The sequence below is a fragment of the Rhipicephalus microplus genome, chromosome 7 (assembly GCF_043290135.1).
Source record: "Rhipicephalus microplus isolate Deutch F79 chromosome 7, USDA_Rmic, whole genome shotgun sequence".
In the NCBI taxonomy this organism is placed as follows: Eukaryota; Metazoa; Arthropoda; class Arachnida; order Ixodida; family Ixodidae; genus Rhipicephalus; species Rhipicephalus microplus.
The window spans coordinates 82,701,652-82,723,603 of NC_134706.1; the positions used below are offsets into that span (position 1 = coordinate 82,701,652).

Below are 21,952 nucleotides of genomic sequence, written 5' to 3' on the forward strand. Positions count from 1 at the left end.
CTTAAAGACTATCTTAACGCAGCGGCTGTTCCCGAGGCGGCTTATATGCTTAATGACCACTCCTTCGTACGCCGGTTTTATCAGAATGGGTAGATCCGTGTTTGGGATTGCGAAGTCAATGTCGTAAATGACACCTGCAGTGCAGGTCCCAGTCATCGGTACGACCGCTCGTACTTTGACATCTCCAAACTCTGTCATCATTCGAAGCTTCTCCAGCGTGTCTGCATGTGTTGTGTAAACAGCTAAAACGTTCTTACGTGTGTTTAGCCAGACATCTTTGATTTCATTCTGTGCTATTCCCTCAAGAACATTGGAAATGGCTTGCCTGTTCAATTTTCGAAGGCTGGCGGAAGGATCCACGGGCATGAAGAGAATGGTATGCGGCCAGCGTTCACTCCTTGCCTTCACGGTTGACGTGCTTGCTGGTGATGACGTCTTGATGAGCCTCCTTTTGGCCTTGCGGCTCATCACAGACACGAAGCTGCCATCTGATGAGTCGTCACCGTCGACTGAGCAGATGTCCGTGTCTTCACTGGAGCTGCACCAAGAGCCTCGTTTCCTTGCGGAGCTTACAAATGTTGAGCTGTAGCCAGACGGGCCAGCAGTTCGTTCTTCGTCCATGGGCACGAGAGCAGGAGCATCTCTTGAGCCGTCGCTGGTGATGGACCATCAGCCTTGAGCCACAGAAGAGCTTGAGGGCGCTGACATTTGACCACGTGGGCCTGTAGAAGTCACCGCTGCCATCGCCACAAGGCGGGACGCAGAGAGCGTCCCAGGAATTGTGGGACGTCCCAGTTAGTAGTGACAGACGCGTTCTATCACTAAGTAACTTCGTCGTCCGCAGTGCCATGAATACAATGAACTTGTACATACCATGAATGAACTCGAGGTTGGTAAAATGTAAAGTAGATACGAAGCGCAAGCCATAAGAGACTAAAAGCCGAATTCTCCGCCTCTCATTTCCCATTAGCAGCCATTTGCATGTACATTGAACACTATCTGAAAACGTTTGCTACGTCATATTCGCTGGGCGTAACCTCCTTGGTTTTCGAAAGGTTTAGTGAGCGTTAGGCCGCAGTGCCATGAGTACAGTGAACTAGTATATACCATGAACTCGAGGTGGTTAAAGGTGGGAAGTGGACCCGAAGCGCAAGCCGTAAGAAAGTGTGCGTGTGCCACCTCTCGTTTAGTGCTTGGAATGTCCGCTGGATGGCGGTGCTTCTATATGGGGAATATATGATGAAAAGATGCGAGATGGTGGTACTTGAAGTGTTGAATAGATGGACGAACGGACACACAGACTGATGCATGGATGGACGCATGAACGGACGCAGGGGCGGCTGCATGGACGAACGCAGGGATGGACGCACGAACAGACGCACGCACGGACGGGCTGATGGACGCATAGACGGTCACACTGACGAACGTATGGACGGACGGAAGCAAGAACGATTGGACGAACAAATTCTTCGTCCACTCTCTATCATTCACTCCGTGGGTATGCTGCCATTTTTTTTCTTTTTGAAAGCTTAATCTTCATCTCACAGTGGCAACATTAGGTGTGGTATTTAACAGAGAACGTCTAGGTATGTGGTACAGTACGTGATCAAATATTTACCACGCTGACTGGCTGTTTATCATGGAGAAGTGAACGCACGTGGTGTCCTGTGCGAGAAACAGCAGCATCTTCCTTGAAAATGTGCAGTGTTGACTGTAGCATAAAGTGTGTTTTAAAAGGCATCGAAAAGTATTGGTTCACCATTACTGACGGTGAAACTGGAAATATTGTGCGTGTTGCGTGCAGTGTGAATAACGCGATGCGTCCTGTTTGCGAAAACGCTGGGATTCGTTGTGGGCCAGTTGCAGTAACCGGCTATCTGTAAAACTTTACGATCTGACATTTTAGTCAAGGTCAAAATGCATTCGACGCGATTATCTGCAAGTGGGTGCATCTCAACGTATGCGCGGCGTGCAGAAAAATAGGAGTGCATGATCTCCGGGGACGACGCATGAGATATGTATAAGCAAGTTGCAGCATTGCCGAATCTGCATATACGCTTCACCATGACTGTGATTGTATTATTGGATACCCGACGCGTGCTAATGGAAACAGTGGAGATTTTCGTTTTTTATCTACTTTGTACTTTTACGGCTCGATCTTTACGAAGCGGCAATGCGCGTTAGAAGTTCGTGTATCAGGCCTAAAGAAGCAATATAGGTACGACAACACGTTATACGTGTCAAATGCAGCAAGGTAACTGTGCCAGATAATATTGTTGCAAATGTTGTATATTATCAAGTTGTCGGGTTTTACATTACATAAATAATTTCCACTGGGTTATTAAGAAACGCAGCGGCAGATTTTTACTTTAATTTCCACGAGGATATGTTGACCTGAGCCTTACACACGGGGGAAGAAGTGTTTCTCCCCTTTTTTTTTCATCTTCAATCAGAGTTTCGTGCATTGAGCGAGAATCTTTTCCATGACGTCGCGCACAGCAGCTCAAAACCACGCTGCCGCCAATGCTCTACCTCGTTTAAAACTGCAGTGCACATGCCGCGATGGATATTGAATGAATTTACATTCATGCCATGCAAATATTTCTCAAAGTGCCAGTCACCGTGTACATTCATAACGTTCGCTTTCGAAAAGTAACAATTTTTTTTATGGCTGCCATCTACGTGGGTGAAGCCCACTGCGTGCTATAGTCACGTTTCTCAGTACTCTAAACAAAGTTTCTCCATTCATCCGACTACGACGAGCAAATTTCCACACTATGAGCAGTGACCCTTCCGCGACCCCCTTCATTCAAAAGCTGTGATTAGAACAAAGCCATGTAGAAATTTCTGTCAAAAGAGTGCAGACACGCAGCTCTGCTATGCAGAAAGATGCAGCCGGCGGAACTTTCTTGCCAACCAGCAGCTGCTCCGAGAAAGGGTATAGTGGGCGGGGTGCCCGCAGTGACGTCACACTGTTTACAAACAGGGAGAGGTCTATTCGTGGGAAAAAATGAAAAAAAATAAGACGCTGACATTCTCTTATTGCGTCTCGTTATTTATCTAGAGTTGTATCGATCTTTTCAAGCAACAAGTTACATAAACTACGCATGCCGCGTTAAATAAATTTCGTCATATCACATGCCACTGTTTGCAACGTCAGAGCAGAGTCGTCTACGTAGAGGACCAACGTCACTGCATTGCCGTGTAAGTAGGGCCATTCATACGCGCTCGTCATGCTCTCATTCTCTAGGCATGCGGCGGCAGTAGGGAGGGGGAGCAGCGTTCATATTGAAATTTGACCCATTTCGGCAGTGCGCAGCGTTGCAAATTTTGTCAGATGTGATCATGAAAGCCTCGTCTGCGCATTTTACTTGCCAGCTGAAATTTGTCACACCTAGTGAGTGGCCTTTTAACGAATAAGAGTTCTCGGTACTCTAGTATAGGAGAGCTGAGTGCCGTCCCTGGAGCTTCACATAAATTTTGCAGCTTATGGTGGGTAACGATTCAAAGAGTACTACAGGTACTCTACTATGGGAGAGCTTAAAGCCGTCCCGTTCAACGACGGTGATGATTAAGTGTTTAGAAAAAAAGTTTAACGATTTCGAGTACTTTGTACTCGAACTATGGGAGAGCACTAAGCCGTCCCGCTAATACATCCGGTTTTGTCCACCGATGTCCACCCAGTGCCGAAAAGCGAAGACTGTACCGTTTGCTGAAATGTAGCACGCACACCTCCTTCTGTTCATACCCCATACTACAGATCCACAACTGTGGCGCTCGCTTCAATCCGGAAACATTAGCGTCCTGGGTAACTCAGTTTTGTCCTCGGGCATGGCTGCTCATTTCACCATAATATCATGATTCATAACGACCATCCTTTATCCAATAACATGCGTAGTACCTATATATGCCCAGAAACTGTACTTGTGTTTTGAGCAAAAACAAGTGCGCGACGTTCTTCCGCATCAGAAGGGCACGCGTGAGAGAGATTGTGGGTATAAGAGCGTAGGTAGGTAATAAACTTTATTAGGATTCAACGAAGAATTACTGGCCCGTGATAGGCCTCCAGGAGCTCTCGTCCGCTGAGCATCGAGCGATGTCTTCGGCGATAGCCCTGGCTCGCTGGACAGCCCAGATTTGGTCTACTTCACGTGGGCTGAGAAGGGCGGCTCGCTACCGCTCAGCCAGTCGTCCTGGGATACACCCAAGCTCGTCTGAGTAGTGGCGGCGAACACTGCACTCACACTCCCAAAGTATATGCGCCATGTCGGCTGTCTCGTGCCTGCACCACGGACAGCCGGGTGACGGGTGCAGCGAGGGACACAGTCTATGCAGGTGTTGGGGATTCTCAAATGTGTCGGTCTGAAGACATCTCAGATCAGACGCCTGAGACCTTTCTAGCTGCATGTGGGGTGGTGGGTATAAAGTCGTCGCATTTTTCTGTAATGGTTTAGGATCTCGTGGTAGGTAACCATGATGTCTTTGGAGTCCTGTAAGGCCTCGGGGTCTGTTATCGTCATCGTAGAGGTATTATGTCTTCCGACCTCAGGTGCCTTGCAATCGTCAATGTGTCACACATCGGCGGCCTTTTCGTCTGCGTCGCGGCCGGTTAGCAGTTTCGCGACGAAGTAAGCGCGCTCGTTGTGGTTCGACGGGAGGTCAGATCTTTGGTCGCTGCCGCGCTCTCACACGTCCGCGGGGAACCACTTGAGAGACTTGGCAGCAATTGCACCAGACTTGAAATCATCGGCTTTGGCGTTTAGCATGTGCACCACCTCAACAGATACCGATTCCTTCGTAAAGTTTCGTACCGCCGTCTTGGCGTCACTCACGATAAGAGTGTCCTCGTTTCCACTATGAATTACTGCGAAGGCTATGGCCATTTCTTCTGCCGCCTCAGACGATGGGAGCCTCGCAGGTCTGGTCACCAGAGTTGGTTCCCTCGTGTCGACCACCGCCATGGAGAAGGCAGGTGTGGATTGGCGTTGTTGTTGCTCTCGTTCATTCTGCTGTTGTCATCGGTCGATCCGGGGGTATCTAGCAGCGTCGACAAAAAGGACACCCTCTCGGCTGCCGTGCTCTTTGAGGATCGCCTCCGCTCTGCATCTGCGCCTTTCCGCATCGTGCACTGGGTGCATGATTCTGGACATATTCTCTGTGAGTATAGAATTCTTGACTGCTGGCAATACCGCGTCCTTCATTCCCCGCATCCCGGGGTAACGAATCTCGAGGGAGTCGAAGATGGTTTTCCGGTCTTGGTGCCCGTTATAAGAGGGAAAAGAAGAGAAAAGCGAGCCCCTTAACTGTCTGCATCAGCGTACGACACCTCAACAGTAGCTCACAAGGGATGGAGGTCGGGAGGGATTAAAAGGATATGATTAAAGGTAGAAAGAGAGAGATGCGCTAGGACAGCGAGTGACGACTAATGAGAGATACGAGAGATAGGAAAGGTGGAAACATGGTCACAGGAGTCCGAGGACGGGGCACCAATTGCGAGAGCTCTTGTCGGCGACAGGAGATGGCGTAGGGCTAGTCCAGTCGGCCATAGTTGCGCTGACATCGTCGTAGGGGACCGGCGGCAGGAGGTGACGTAAAACGAATCCAGTCGGCTAGAGCTGCGCTGTCGTCGGAGATCGCGAGGGATAGATAGATAGATAGATAGATAGATAGATAGATAGATAGATAGATAGATAGATAGATAGATGGATAGATGGATAGATAGATAGATAGATAGATAGATAGATAGATAGATAGATAGATAGATAGATAGATAGATAGATAGATAGATAGATAGATAGATACGCTCAAAGTCACCGAAGTTCGCCAAGAAATGCTTCGCCTTTAATATTAGCACAACGCGTGAGTCGCGCATCTCCACGGGCAACTGCGAAGGAGGCCAATCATCGTTCAGGAACAGCGGCGGAGAACGGAATGAGCCGTAAGGGACAAGGGTCGCGCGCGCGGCGATAAGTACATCGATTGGCTGTACTTTTCCTAGGCACGCGTGCCTAATATTACCAACGTGGCGTTCTGCTCATCTTGGGGTAACATCTCGCAGATGTTTTCGCCTACGCGGTGCAGAAGACGGCAAGGTCTGTTGTAGCTGCCATAAAGCTTTTTTGTCTTTGTTCTTGCGCATGGTCGGGGGTGGGGGGGGGGGTCCACACGTACAACAAGTCTCCCTCGCGATGGACCTCACTGCGTCGTTTGGCTTCGTAGGCCTTCTTATTTTTCGCTCGCTGTTTTCTTTCACGTTTATCTTTTCGCGCTTTGTTGAGCCGGTGTGGCACTGTGTCGTCCCCGCATTGAGAGTGGCGACTCGCGTCAATGCACAAAAGCTGTTTGCTGCCGTTTAAAGAGGAAAATGGAGGGGCACCGGGTTCCGGTTTGGTCGTCTGGCACTTCGGGCAGGACGCTACGTAACTGCGTACATGCGCTAACATATCCGGCTAAAAGTAGCGCCTCCTCACTTTCTCTCAAGTTCACCGGAGTCCGAGGTGACCTGCCGTTATGTCTTCATGACAATGTTTTATAACCTCTGTTCTCAAGCTGTGAGAAATAACGAGTACCGTGCGATCCCGAAACCCGTGCGCTTTTCGATGCAATACACCGTCGACCAGCCGAAAGCTCCGTGCCGTTCTTTTAATTTTTCTGACGACAGGAGCACCTGGCTGTTCGTGGTGTTGCATGATGCCTCTCAGACACGAGTCTTCTCTCTGATTTTTTGCAACACTCCCATGGTCGAGAACCAGCAACGGTTAGGGGGTTTCTTCGCTTACAGGCGTGGGATCATGGGGAAGGCGGGAAAGCGTGGTGGCATTAGCCCGCTCAAACTGCCGCACAACTGGGGCTGTGATCAGCCGACTTTCACACAATGTGACGATTGGGCGGCCGGGCTGTCCCCCTAAACCCGGCCGTTCTCGTTTCCCGAAGAGTTATGCTGTCCATTCTGGTTCTCAAAGGCCTCTTCATGGTTGTTTCCGCAGCCTTCAAACCGGTGCCAGAATTGCAGCGCTATGTCGCCAATGCGCGAGGAAATCTGGGATCTGGGATGCCCATCGTTGGCGCGGGAAGTTCTAGGGGGCCAAGGCAATTGGGGGCGGCGCATCTCGTCTTAGATCTCCTTTAGCCGGTCGGAAAGTGACGCGATGGAGTCAGCAATCGCCTTCAGGTCTTTTTCGCGGTCAAGAGCCTCCCGTGGACAACGCAACTCGGCCGCGGTGCAGCTGGCGACACACGGAGGGGGCTGTATTGTTGCTGCGGCGGGTGCTATTCCCACTGGTGGCGCGATGTTTTGCGTCCATGACCGCATCCCGGTAGAATAGTACGTGCCAATTGGCTGGGGCCCTGAAGCACGACTCATTAAAGATGCCTGATTAATGCGCTGCAAAAAATTGAAGAAAAGCAGCGCAGGTTTTCGGGTTTGCAATTCTCATTTTTTCTTGAATGTCCGGGCGCAAACCACGCAAAAGGCGCTGCAACCGATCTTCCTCTGTCATCGATGGGTTTACCGTAGCACTAAGTTGAACAACATCATAATAATAGTGCTCGGGGGTTTCAGACGGCAGTTGGGTCCGGTTTTGTAGCCGCAAATGGGCGATCTCAATCGAGTGCCGACTGTTGAACGAAGTCCTCAAGAGCGTCGCCCACTCTTCCGATGAACTAGGGGCACCCGTTAGAATTCGGGTAGTGTGCCACTTTTTCGCATCACCGTCTAAGGCCAAATATAAAAATTTAACTTTCGTGACTTCGTCCAATCGTTCAGTGACGCAACATGATCGTAGCAAAGTAGCCACTCAGAAATAGATTCCTCTGGCACGCCTTCCAAAGCTGAATGTCCCACAAAAGGTCTTGCTTGGGGGGTAGACATAGCGGAGAGAAAGGTAGGGGGTTCCGTCATTGTAGAGTAGCCAAAGGTTGTTTCCTGATGCTTGCTATTGACTGGAGGCATAATTTTAGAGCGGTGAAATTGCTACCGAGCAACCTCCACCCCTTTGTGGCGAAACTTCGGGGTTGTGTAAGCTAGAAACGTCTGAAGACCGTCGAGACGAAGAAGCGTGACCTCTACCAGATGTCACGGCGTCGTGACGCTGACGAAAATGGCTTGTCCAAAATAAAGCTGTTTGTTTTGCCGAGCCTGTGGCCGGTGAACCGAAAGTCAGGTTACAGCGATACACACTGGTTCTGATAGCGGCGAACAGAACGGTGGCTGTCGATCAACCGACAAACGGTGGCACGCGTCGGCTTTTGTACATGTGCCACTGAATGTTCCAGCGTTATTGCTTGCGGCCACGCGTGTTCCACAAGAATCTGTAATGTTCGCGGTGAGCGTGTAATCTCCACAAAACAATCTACTACAACGAAGAAGCTTTTGGAACGCCAAGTCACGGTTCGCGCTGACAGTCTTCGTGGGTGTGAAGCGAATACAGCAAGATACAGCGCCAACAGAAAGCGCTCGCGGCAATATAAAAGTTTAGTCATTTGTTAAAGTGCGAAAGACTATGTCATCTTTATATTATTGCGCCAAGGTAAAAAAAATTCCGTTCTAGTCAATCAACAAGCATTTGCCGCAGTGTACTGATCCGTTCCCTAAAACATTGATAACAAACTGTTAAAACATTGTAACTAGTGCAATGAATAGAATTGGGTACATGTGGTACTCCGCTAAAGGAATGCTTGCGGCTGCCCTCATAACTGCTTGCCATTGTGCATGCCTCGCTTTTGAATCTTTACCACCTAACGGTTAGCAAGCTCACTTGGACGCGATACTCGAGTTCGCATGCCTCAGGGGAAGCGATACGGGTTTCTCGCCTTCTTGGATAATATAACGGCACGTCACGCGAATGGCCATCGCGTAGATCGTGACGGTGACCATTGATCGGTGGCCATTGATTGATTCAAGTGTAATCGCATTCCCTTGTGCATTGTTCTAACACAGCGTACGTGATCGTGTATCATTCATGAAGGCTGCGATTCAGGACTGCAAATGCGACCATCCATGATGGCGAGCGCTCTAGAATGCTGAGCGCGAATATGCAGTAACGAAGTTTTGACGTCTTCTTGTACCTCATTCTAAAGAAAATTCTTTTCAATGCAGGAGACAATACAATCTAACCTCTTGAAGTGCGGAAGAGCTTACGTAGTTTTCCTGGCTTCATGTTTTCCGGTAAGCTATGTATGTTTATGCAACCGCGCACGCTATAGTGTGGCATGGGTGGAAGGGCATGCACTAGTGCTTTTTGGCGGGGGGATGGGGGGGGGGAATGCTTTTTTGTCGTCCTCCCCCGATTGGTGTCGATTATTAACGCCGACTGCAAGATTCTTTCAAGTGCATGATTTGAAGCAAAAGTCACAAAGAAGATGGTAGACGAAATGGGAGAGACGCACATACAGGGCTTCTTTTTTATTCATTGTTTAATTTTATTTAACCCTCAGGGCCAGAGGGGCATAATCATTGCGCCTTTTACCTCCAAAAGCTCTGATCGCCCGATAGAAAAGCGCCCAGTTCTTCATCCTCACATTTATTGCACTTTCGTACGCAGGAGGTCTTGGGCATGCCCGTGGAAGAAGTGGACAGAATGTTCACGCTAATAGAGGTGACCCTCACGGTTCGCTCTTGGACCTGTCTTATGCTGAAACTTGTCTCAAAGCGTGCGCACGTGTATGCCGCGTCAGCGTACATGAATGCATTCTAGAAATATTCAGTTCGTTCTGCATGGTCTGCTGCTAAACGACAAGAAATAGGCGCGCTCAGTGAGACTCTAGTGATCGTTCTCCATTGAGTGTTGATTCCGTAGCAGTGATGATTCCTGTTGGGTGCTTTCTTGTAAGGACCCCAGTTCAAGTCAATGATACAAACCAATTTGAAGTGATGGATGATTGCACTGCAGCTATAAACTTTCAATGAGACACCATGTGAAAAAAATGAGGAAAAGAAATTATTTTCTCAACAAAGTGAAACTATACCAAAAGATCTGTACGTGGGAGCTTTTTTTTGTTAACATGTACTATTATCTATATATAATTTTCCTTAGAAACTCTTCATTACGTTTGGAAGCAAAGGGAGTGCGTGCTTGCCTTGGTGGAGGTGTGCTCTCGCCACCAAGGAAGCTACATTGTGACATTGCTTTTATGTGTTTCACTTTCGTTACTCATTCATTTGTGTACCACAGGTAGAGACTACTGCTTCAATGCTCTAGAGGCATTTTACGATCTAATGCCTAGCGTGACACTGGGTCCATAATCAGGAAAGCCACTGGACTCTGGTACGCAGTGGAATAAGGCTTTTAAATAGTGAAACTTATACAGCAAAGTTGCCTCGGTCTATCCTGTGGTGCCGTTATCGTCATCGTAATAGTAGTAGTAGTATAATGAAGAAAGGAAAACTTCGCTATGATGGGCTCAACTGTCATCCCCACGAGACGAAGTTGCCTGATAGTCGAGTGAAGATGTGCTATACTCAGCATCCGAACTTCCATAACAGAGGGGGGTCAGTCCTTGTAATTGCTCTGTGATTGGGCGTCTGTGTAGCCTGGCCCGCATTCACGCCACAATCGAGTCATATGGCCAAGGCCGCCGCATGCAAAACAGGTCGGAAGGTAACCGCGCGTTCGCCGGGAATTCGCAGAGAGGGGCACCGCCCACGCGGTCTACGGCTGAGTCGGCACTGTGGTACTGATGAAGGCGCGTTTACACTAGAGCGACACAACACTGACATTACCCCGACGAAAACACGAGGCAGACGCAAACCATTGGCCGAAGAGTCGCCTGCTGACGAAGTCGCCAGACCCCATGGTCACACTAGGCCGACGACGCCTCAAAATACAGCATTTCGTCGTAGTTTAACATGATGAGAGACCGAAAACCCCAGCAAAACGCATCCGCAGACCTGTCATCGGCGTGTCTTCGGGATATCGGTGGCTGAGCGAAAATTTGCCCCATGACCTTGCTTCAAATGACCACGAAGCGGGCAATTTCGGGGGAGTTAACAATGGCCTCACCGAGGCTTCCGCGGCGTCTGAATAGCCAGCTCGAGCACCCAACTGAAGTCTTTTCTTCGCTACCCTATTGCGTATCCCCAACCCTGTCCCTCGTTACCATGGATTATGGTGGGGGCGCTGCTGCGTAGCCAGAGAGGGCCAATGGTATAGCAGCGAGCATGGCTGAAAATGAGGTGCAGGTGTGCAAGTTTGGTCGGTGTCGCTGCGTGTGCCCCCAATGTGACTACAGAATTGGCCAAATAAAGACTGTGAGCATGAGAAGGTGCAGGCGCGGCCCTCGAGAGACCACCGGTGGACTGCTTATGTCTTTGCAATGTACATAGGTCGACGACAAGAGAAAAGACACTCCTCAAGACAGCCCGCAGACCGAAATCGGTGTCCTGTCTCTCTAGTGTAAACGCGCCTTAAAGGGGTACTGACACAAAGATCTGGGCCTCACGTTGTTCTGCTGCAATGCGTTGCTGGGGGCCTGTTAGTCATGAACGACACATCATTTGCTACAGCACGTGACAGAATTAATTCCAGACCCCTCATTACCAATCAGTTTCAGTTTCGGTTTGAGAGTTCCAAAAACCAAGTGCAACTGTCACCACCTAGCGTGTGCAGCTCTTGTTCACGTCAGCACACGAAACTGTGACGCACTTCCGCACGGTCCACATAAAGAATTACTTTGGAATAGGAAACGGGACAGGAATGTCGCCAAACACATAACTTTCTAAGCGTGCGCCACGGCCATGCACTCGCAATCAGCCGCTGATAAATATAGAATGCGGAAACTAACGCACCAAAAGAAAAATGGCGGCTATGTCGTCATCAAAACTTGTTTTGCTGACCTTAGCGTGGTGGCGTGAGGGAAATAGGGGGTCACTTCAAGGTCTCCTCCGATGGTGCCTATAGCGCAATGGAGTCGATAGCTTACGCAAACTTCAAAACGAATTTAAAATACCGTCCAAGCTATATTTGCTGTTGATATCTTGCAGATGATATATGAATGTTCACGAAAATTGACCCCGCAGGCTATCTCAGCCCCGAAATTTTGTGTCAGTAGCCCTTTAAGAGGAGCCCATGCAGAGGACGACTAAGTAGGAGCTGGAGCATTGCGCAGTCCATCGAACAGGGAGGGCTTGCATGTGCAGCTGTTGCCTCTTCAATGCCTCAGCGGGAGTAGGAGGTGCGGGGACAACGTGCTTCTGAAAGGGCACCGGCATAGCCTCGAGAGTGTGGCCCATAGTCACATGTCGGAGCATGGGAGCCAACGGGATCGGTGGCTGCAGTTGCTGCTGCTGCGGGAGCTCTTGGCGCTGAGCAAACGGCAGGATACAAAGCTGACGTGTGACCTCCTCATGCACAGAGTCTTTAACTTGTGCGAGAAGGCGTGACTGGTCAGGCGTGACGTCCAGTGTAGCGAGTGGTTGGTTAGACTGAGATGAACGACGGGTGAGCACTCGTTGCCTTCGTAGTTCATCGTTGCTCTGGCACAGAGTTAGCACTTCTGACACACTGCCAGAAAACTTCGCAAGGAGCATTTGAAGCACGCCGTCATCTACACCCTTTATAATGTGCTGAATCTTGGCACTTTCACTCATTGCGGCACCGACGTGTCTGCAGAGATGTTCTCGGTATAGGCGGTTAACGTTTCGCCTGGTTTCTGTGCCCATTCACGCCGGCATTGTTCCGCGTGCAACTTACGCACTGCAGGGTGACCGAAAACAGAGGATGTTGCCTGCTTGAAAGCAGCCCAGTTTTCAAACTCGGATTCGTAGTTTCTATACCACAGCTTCGCCACATTAGCCAAGTAAAAGTTGACGGTGCCTAACTTAGCAGCGTCATCCCACATGTTAAATCCACTAACGTTTTCGTAGGACGAAAGCCAGTCTTTCAACTTCCTTATCTTTCATTCTCGCAAATATTAGGGGGTGTCACTGATGAACAGGGCTGGGGCAAGTGGTGGCCGCGATAGGTGGTATCCATTGGGGAACGTTGCCTTGCATGGCCGGTGGCAGCAGGTGGTATCGCAGTTCCAAGGTGCAGATGATGTGGTACCCAGAACGATCCACCCAATAGATCTAAAGCAGGTTTATTGGGCGAGCCAAGCAAGCTGATGGTAGCTAAAAAAGTACGCAGGCAGACCAAGTTGATGGTACTCGATCGCCGATCTGGTGCCTTCGTCGCGTGGGGATGTTAGTTAAGCCCATCATATCAAGTTCTTCCTTTCTTAATTACAGTAGTAGTAGTAGTAGTAGTAGTAGTAGTAGTAGTAGTAGTGATTGGTAATGCAAGTTTCGTGATCAGATGAAAGAGGGCTTAGAAAAAATAAAGAAAAAAGAGTATTCTGCTGGTGATAATGCTAAACGATTATGTTGATGCGAGAGATATGTCATGCTTACAGCTTCGCTGTTTCTGCGGTTTTCGCGGCATTCGTTTTGATGAGTGTTACTAACATTCCACTTGGTATTAGGCCTGTTTCGTTAGCACAATACAAACGCTTAGTTAACCAACCTATGACGTTTCGATTGCTGCTGGTTAAGTAATTTTCCTTATTTGATCGTTTATGAAGCGTGTAAACTTGGGCACGTTGGTGGGACATAACTGTGAATATACGAACAGCGCATCCTATAGAAGTAGTTACAGCTTAACTACGGAAGCAATAAACAAGGGCAAAAAAGCCGCGACTGCGGCTGCATGCCCCTCTTTGAGCGTTGCGAGGTAATAAACAAGCCCGCTCGCAGGTCACGCGTGCGATAATTGAGGCCTATCACATGTGTAAGTTTGACGGTACATGTGTAAGATCCCCATCAGTTGCGCCATTGCAAAAAGAGATTGCACATTGTGGTCATTTTTAAACTGTGTACTTGTTTCCAGCTCAATCAACAAGTGACAAGAGTCTTGTTGACTTTGTATCGCAGGGGTTGTTAACTGCCTCCATCTACGCATGCTCATTCTTTTTTTTTTCGCCGATATATGTACACCACTCCGCTCTTAAATCATCGTTGAAACTCAGCGCTCTTTCCTGTCCTTGTTCATACATTTAGTAGTTACGTTGTAACTACTTTCAGGAGGCTCTGTTCGTATATTTCGTTATCAACAGTTATGTTCCTGGGGTTTTACGTGCCAAAACACCACATGATGAAGCAGTAAACTATAGTGGGTTGCTAGTGTCTCTAGCTGTCTAGCTCTTCCGAAATGCTAACGCCATGATCATGATACAGCACGCGCAATTCAAATAATGTGCATTTATTGTAATAAACCTCTATCTTGTGCAGATTCAGTTATTTGCTAGCGATTCGGTTTAGTGTACAATAGTTTAGTATTCACTACTGTCGCATATTGTATTGCACGCTGGTGGGCTTTTACGAAACTGCCAATATTTTCATAATTGTTTTTTTGAGAACTGATAGAATAGAACAATTGTATTGCTCTCCAATTTCGTTTGATTGACAGCGGAGCTGTTTCAACCTAGCATAGATTTGCTACGCTTGAGCAGAGATGATTATAATCACGAACTGGCATGCACTCGCTTCATCGTTTTCGTATATACTTCGGCTTCGCTCCAAGAACGCCGTAGCCTGCAACAACTTAATTGGGTGCTCATTAGAGAAAGGGTACATAATGAAAGCCAAAGAAAGAAATAAATAAAATGAGGACAAGAGGCATTCTTGGTAAAAAGAAAAAAAACAATAATTGGTCCTGCGGGATTTGAACCTGTGCATTCGCGGTCTCAGGCGAGTATCGTAGCCATCCAGCAGGTAAGCTTTTTTTTTTTTATTGCCTGCTTAGACGTACACATAGAAACACAAATACAGTCAGGGAACACAAGTAATAATGCAAGGCACATAAGACATAGATACATAAATGGGCATGGGTAAAAGGAGACAACAAACTTTGGCTGGCGTGTAATGGCTAAAATCGTCTCATGTTCATGAGTGGCTCGATCCTCGATACCCATTCAGGTATCGGATCTAAAGATTTATGTGCTTCCAGGAACCTGCCCACTGATTCGCGGAAGTACTCTTGTGCCGATCTTGCATCTATATCTACATGTCGTGCGGCCATGCAGGCCTTCCATATGCAGTGCAAACCCAGTAGCATAACAGCATCAAACGGGACACCTTCTTCGTTGTCCACAGTTAGGTAACGAATTCCTTGTGGGTCTAAAAGGAGGTCTTTCTTTAGCGTTCTTTGTAATATATCCCAGAAGAACACGCCTTCCCAGCATTCTAAGAAGACGTGCTCAATGGTTTCGGGCTTTCTGCATAAAAAACAGTGCACTCCCCATGGTACATACATTCCTTTTTCCTGTAGCCATGTTTTTACCTCTAGTGTCCCGGTGTGCAATCTGAAGAAAAAGGACTTGGCTCTTGGAGCTACATACATATGTTTGACACGCTTCAGGACATCACTTCCAGACTTGGCACTATATATTGTGCGATACAAAGGCACGGGGAGTAGTATATCCACAAGATCTTTGTATAGCTTCCTTCGTTTCACTCCCGCCAGATATTCGCATGAGAATCGAGCACGCAAGAACTTATAAGCCATCACAACCTCCTTCAAAAAACCGAAAACCCCGCCTTCAATACATTCGGTGGATACCACAAAGTCCGGCACAAGTTTGCAAAGTCTGAGCTGTAATACAGTGCGCAAAAAGGGGTCCTTCACATCCCTAAGGAAGCAGAACCGGTTCACTATTTGCCTCAGGAATAAGTGCGACAGGCTAAGACCTCCATCACGTACACGTCGGAACAAGTTGGTGCGGCTTGTCCTCTCCCAACTCGATCCCCAAACAAAAACAGCCAGAATTCTGTGGAGCTTTTGTATGTTAATGCGTGAGCAGTGCAAAACACTCAACACATACCAAAGTTTAGTAATGAAAAACACATTACACACCGTGGTACGTGCAAACATAGACAATTCCGAGCCTTTTGTCCTCTCAGTCCTTCCACGCATTTCCCATCCAGCAGGTAAGCTGACAGAGCACATTGAGACCTTGTTTAGTACAGCATAGTATACCACGTGCGGGGGGGGGGGGTAGAGAATGCTTCGGCTTCATACTGCCTATATTTCAAACCACGCATCTTACATTGCCAGGATAAACTCCTACAAGAAGGCATGCTAATGGGGCGCATGCATGTGAAAACTGATATGCCACATTCACGCTCTCGACTGTGAGCCACGGACTTCCATGAAACCCTCCGCCGCAATGGATCTCAAAGCTCGGGCGTAGGTTAAAGGGAACGTGTAACCCAAAACATCGCTCAGCTGATCTGTTGAACAGTTTACAGTAAACTGACGGCCATAGCATGCCGATTCTTGACCGTTAATTTTAGTTTTTTTTTTACTCTCCCCTTCCCCCCCTCCTGATCTTGACACAGAATTGCATCAGAGCAGAAGTTCCAGTGGACAAGCACATCACGTTGGGCATGCTACGCTACGTCAGAGGCCTCTACTTCACGGGCTGAAGTCGACCCTGTTCGCAAGGATGGTCTTCAGGGCAAAACGTAATGAATGATTGGTGATGGGCGTCGGCGTGCGTAGGGTTCTTTTTAATGAAGGTGTCAAGGCGAAGCTTTATTGCAAAGACCGTCATCTTCCGGAGCCTCTTCGACTGAAACCTTTAAGAGATAACAATCGACGGGACCAGTCAATACCTCATGTCCAACGCCTTTGTGTACCTATGGTAATGGATAACTGAACTACATTCACGGTTGAAATAAAATTGGTGGTGATTGACAAAGAAGTTACCTCCCTCCCTGGTGTATAGAATATAAGATGCCGACAAAGTTCCTGAAACTCGTGGCGGTATGTGAAGGCTTATTGGTAAGCTAAGCGCTCGCTAAGATACCACGTGCTAGGTGACGCAAACTGGCTCACAAAAGAGTGTTCTACCCTCGCGTATTAGGTAAGATTTATGTACCTGCATAAAACTTATGTGAAATCTAAAACAACACACGCACTTGCATAATAAAACCCTGAATATGATGAAGCCAAGGAAAGCAAACGGAGCGTTAAATATACTATTTGAAGTGTAAGGTGCTAATTCTGATAGAGGAGAGGCGGGAACTAGGTAAAGTGAGCAGAGAGAGATCTTGCCGTCGGCACGGACTGATTTTGCCACCTTCGATTGGGTTCTTATCTGCAGCAAGCTCACTTTGTTCCCACCTGTATCATAACTACTACTAAGTATACACGTCCACTATACCTTCCTTGTCTTCTGTTCTGTTGGTTTCATGGATGTCGTGTCAAACAAACAAAAAATAACAGCATATCCATGGGGTGAATGATGACGAGTGAGGCGAAGCGTCCATGAGTCTGTCCCTGCTTCCGTCCGTCCGTTCGTTCTTGCTTCTGACCGTCCGTGCGACCATCCACGCGTCCATCCATGCGTCTGTCAGTCTCTCTGTTCATGCATCCGTCCGTGAGTCCGTTCGTGAGTCCGTCCATCCGTCTGTACGTCCACACGTCCGTCTATCTGTCCGTCCGTCTTCTAGTCTGTCTGTCTGTCTGTCTGTCTGTCTGTCTGTCCATCTAGTGAACACTTCAAGTACCGCCATCTTGCATCCTCTGTCGCACATACCCGCTGTAGAGTGGGTATGTGCCAATGGTTGCTACATACGACAACTACGGGGAAAGGACAGCCCCACACCCTAAGGAGCTTAACCCCTAAAAAAAGCCCTCAATGTTTTCTTCCTTGATTTGTTCATAGCGATGATATTATTCTGGCAGTTGTGATGCCTTCAGGTAGTGTGCCACGACTTATTGGTGAGCTGTCCACTCGTAAGAGGATCACGTGCTAGGTGACGCCACTTGGCTAACAGCACAATGAACAAAAAAGCTCAATTAACATCACCTATACCTTCCTTGTCTTCATTAGTGGTTGGTTTCATTAAGGATGTATCCAGCAAAGAAACGAGTCCTTCTAACTTCGTTCTTTCATTGTTAGCTTCGCATTGCTATTCGCCCAGCGAAGAGCGCACAAGACAAAATACGGTCCGTACACAAGTGGAAGCTTCGACAGTTGACCCTAATTGAAATATCTTGGTTTTCTGCGGTAGGAACACGCAAATTCTTTTAGAATGTAATGTAACAGTATGGGAAGTTGGGCGAGTAGGTTTGAAGACATTCTTGGTAATATTTTGGTGCGTACACAGTGGACGGAAAAACGGAAAGTGAGCAGACAAACAAGCGCGTGTGCCTTCTCGCCATTCGTTTTCCCATCCACTGTGTGCGCACCGCAATGTTAGCAAGAATGTCTTTTGAGAATTGTGCCCTCACTTCATGAAAGAACGATTTCATTTACTTGTTGCCACTTGCTTCATTTTCACCCGCAACATGTGTCAAATCACGCTTGGTGTATTCATTTTGAAATGCGAAGCATTTCTTAGCGAACGTCGGCTACCCTGAGCGTATCTATCTATCTATCTATCTATCTATCTATCTATCTATCTATCTATCTATCTATCTATCTATCTATCTATCTATCTATCTATCTATCTATCTATCTATCTATCTATCTATCTATCTATCTATCTAGCCGCCTACGACTTCTAGTTTTTGAGGTTGTCTCGATAACGTTATCGATACCAAACTTGGTACATCATAACATGATTGCATGCCTAGCATATTTGACGAGTCATAACATGAAAGTAATGATATGAATAGTCACTACTGACTAGTCATATCAGACTGATATATCTCGTATCAGTGCCTTGATACGTACCAGGTGGTCAATTGTGTACCTGCCTTCACGAAATCACGGATCAAGTAGGCTCTTAGTTTCAAGGAAGTGCTCGAGTCGGCAATTTATGATCTTTTCAAAAAGTTCGCATAGGAAGCTTGTCAGTACTATGGGCCTGTAACTCGCAACAGGGGATGAATCCTTGCCTTCTTTCAGACTAGGAATAACAATGGACTCTTTTCAGCACGAGGGGATGTCGCCGGCAAACCAGACGGCATTGTAAAGGTAAAGTAAGTTTTTTTTCGTTTCGAGAGGTAGGTTCTTCGAAATTTAATAGAGCACACGGTCAGACGCCGGAGCAGAAGTGCTGCAGCAGTTTAGATATGCCTGTAGCGCAGCTAGGGAGAAAGGTTTGTTGTATGCCTCGTATTTTGCACATTTGGTATCTAGTTTCTGATTCTCTACTCTTGTCTTATACCGTTAGAAATCTTGAGAGTAGTGTGGTGAGCTGGAAACTTGCTCAAAGTGTGCTCCCAGGTGATTTACCTGGTCTTCCAAGCTATCACCTAGTGCGTCCACCACAGGGAGCGCATATGCATGTTTTCCTTCCACCCTTTTCACCCTGTTCCACACCCTACCCTCATGTGTATATGATGTGATACCAGATAAAAAAAATTCCAGCTTTCCCTTCTTGCCTGTATGAGCTTCCTCCTACCCTGAGATTTTATTTTCTTAAAATTTCGGAGATTCTCGGCCGTCGCTGATTCTCGGAGAAATCTCCATACTTTGTTTTGTTTTTTACGCACTTTTCTACACTCATTGTTTTATTAAGGAACACGTTGTTTGCCAGATAGTCCATTTATTTAAGGAATACATTTGGTGGCAACGTCAATTAGAAAAGCTGTAAAGTTGTCCAAAGCAGCCTCTATGCTTAATTTTCGAAACTGTTCCTAATCAGCATTTTCGGTGAGCTATTTGGGAACCTGTGAAGGACATTCATATGATATTTGTGTACTCAAGACTACTGAGAAATGGTCACTTCCGTATGAATTATTAATTGTTTTTCATGTGAACAAAGGTAGGAGCGATGTAGATGCAATGCTTATGTCTATGAAGGCGTAGGCATTGTTAGCGAGGCTTTAATATGTAAGCTCTTTCCTATTCAGGGGACAGGTGCCAGAAGAGAAAAGGAGCTGCTCAATTAGGCGACCTCGCGCGTCGCAACAAGAGTCACCCTATAGAGTACTATGGGCATTAAAGTCCCCTAGAACAAGACAGGGCCCGGGAAGTTCATCTATCAAGGACTGGAATTAATATTTGTGCAGTTGAAAATGAAAAGGTATGTAAACAAAGCGAATGGTGAAGAGTTCGCTTAGAAGCACCACTCGACCAGTCACTGCCTCAAGAGACTTTAGTTTTAAGTGTTTACATGCTATTCCTTGCTTAAATATAACAGCTACACCTACGGATAATGCCTCGGCAGCACCGCGGTTCTTTCGAAAAAAAATGTAACTGCGTAGAAAGTTTGTATGTTTAGATTTTAATTGTGTTTTCTGTAAACGCAGCACCTTTGGTGAGTGTTTCTGTAGAAGTTCTTGGACATCGTCGAGATTTATAAGAAGCCCTCTGACGTTCCTATGTACAATCTGTGTTTCCATATTAGATGGAAAGTAGAGATGTTTTACGAAAATGAAGTGGCGGTTCAAGGGGGAAGTTTTCTTAGCAGGCTCCAGAGAGCCACGCCGCACTTCCAGGCCCGAGGTACCGTGTTTTGTCCATTGCCTCATGTGAGGCACTGGACACTCGTGTACGCGAGCTGCTGTTGCGTATTTGCAACCTCGCCTGGTAAGACGTGGTCAGTAGACCCAACGGCCCGAGAGTCACCTGAGTTTCTGGCTTGGTAGGTGGAGCAGGCTTGGCTGCTTCCACCACGGCGGTGGCTGCCACACCCGATGGCACACTATGCGTGGGCCTTGTAGCAGCAGAGGATGATGCGACGCTGCCCCCTGGCGCACCGCATCAGCGTAAGTTGCGCCATGAAAGCCGAACTCTTTCAGCGTGCTTTTTTGAAGGAGATGTTTTTGCGGATCTTCAGTGTAATAATGTCTTTTTTCTTTTTTCAACTGTGGACAAGAACGTCAATATACCGCGTCGTCTCCGTCACAGTTTACACAATGTTGGCCTTCATTACATTTGTCAGAGACATGACCTTGGGCACCGCATTTTGCACAAGCAGGTCGACCACGACAGCTCTGCGAGCCATGACCGAACCTTTGATACTGGTAACATCGGCGAGAGTTTGGTGTGTATGGTCTGATCGGTATCTTAGTATAGCCAGTTTCTATTGTTTGGGCTAGTTGACTCGTGGCAAAAGTCAATACGAAGTGTTTCGCGGGGTTTCTTGATTTTTTTTCGGATAACGATTCACTTCACATTGGTCACATTCCTTTCTTTCCAGCCCTCGAGGGGTTCAGCCTCCTTTAAGTCAAGAAGGTCTGCGTCGAAAACAACTCCACGTGCGGAGTTCATGGATCGATAGGGTGTTACGCTGATGGGAATGTGGCCGTATGTTGCAAGGTTCTTTAGCTTGCCAAATTGATTTTTGTCAGGACCACCTAAAGGAAGGTCTCCACTAGCCATTTTTGTAACTTTAAAGCCATCACCTAACGTGACTGTCAGTAAACGCAATACTATGAACGGGGACACTGTTTTGAAAGTTTTGTTGGACTTCTGGCTGTGCACGACATGATAGCGGGGGGAAACTTCTTCGGGTCGGCTGAAAAAAAGGAAAATTCTTCGGTCCGTCCGTGCTTTGAAGGGGCACATTCACTGAGGAGTGGAAAAGTTCTATGCATGATAGTGGAATATATTTTAGAAACGATGGCGGCTACCCACCACGGAGCCCAACAAGGGAAAGCTACAAGAATCGTGAAATTAGGAACATGCAGACACTAGTCGTACACGGCTACGATAGCCTAATGCGCGTAGGCCAAGGTTTGCTAGTTGCACAACGTTAACCCAAGCCGCCTATGAAAACGGAAAAGTAACCAAAAAGATTAGAAGACAGGACAGATGAGAAAGGCGACAAGAAAGAAAAAAATTGGCAGCATATCCATGGAGTGAATGATGGAGAGGGGGGGTGAAGCATTCGTCCGTCCATTCTTTCTTGCTTCCGTTCGTCCATGCGTCTGTCTGTGTGACCATCCATGCATCCATCCGCCCGTCCGTGCGTGCGCCTGTTCGTGCGGTCATCCACGCATCCGTCCCTGCGTCCGTT

The 21,952-nt window shown here is 47.5% G+C and overlaps 1 protein-coding gene across 3 annotated transcripts in view; it reads left to right on the forward strand.

Moving 5' to 3' along the window:
* The window catches only part of LOC119180271 (uncharacterized), a 66,841-nt gene extending 50,104 nt beyond the window's left edge, over nt 1-16,737 (forward strand). For all 3 annotated transcript variants that reach the window (XM_075869348.1, XM_075869349.1, XM_075869347.1), the window contains 3 exons: nt 9,098-9,166; nt 9,543-9,596; nt 16,373-16,737. In XM_075869348.1, coding sequence (XP_075725463.1) covers nt 9,098-9,166; nt 9,543-9,596; nt 16,373-16,459 — 210 coding nt within the window. In that variant the 3' untranslated portion in view covers nt 16,460-16,737. The remainder of the gene's footprint in view (nt 1-9,097; nt 9,167-9,542; nt 9,597-16,372) is intronic.
* The last annotated feature ends 5,215 nt before the right edge of the window (nt 16,738-21,952 follow it).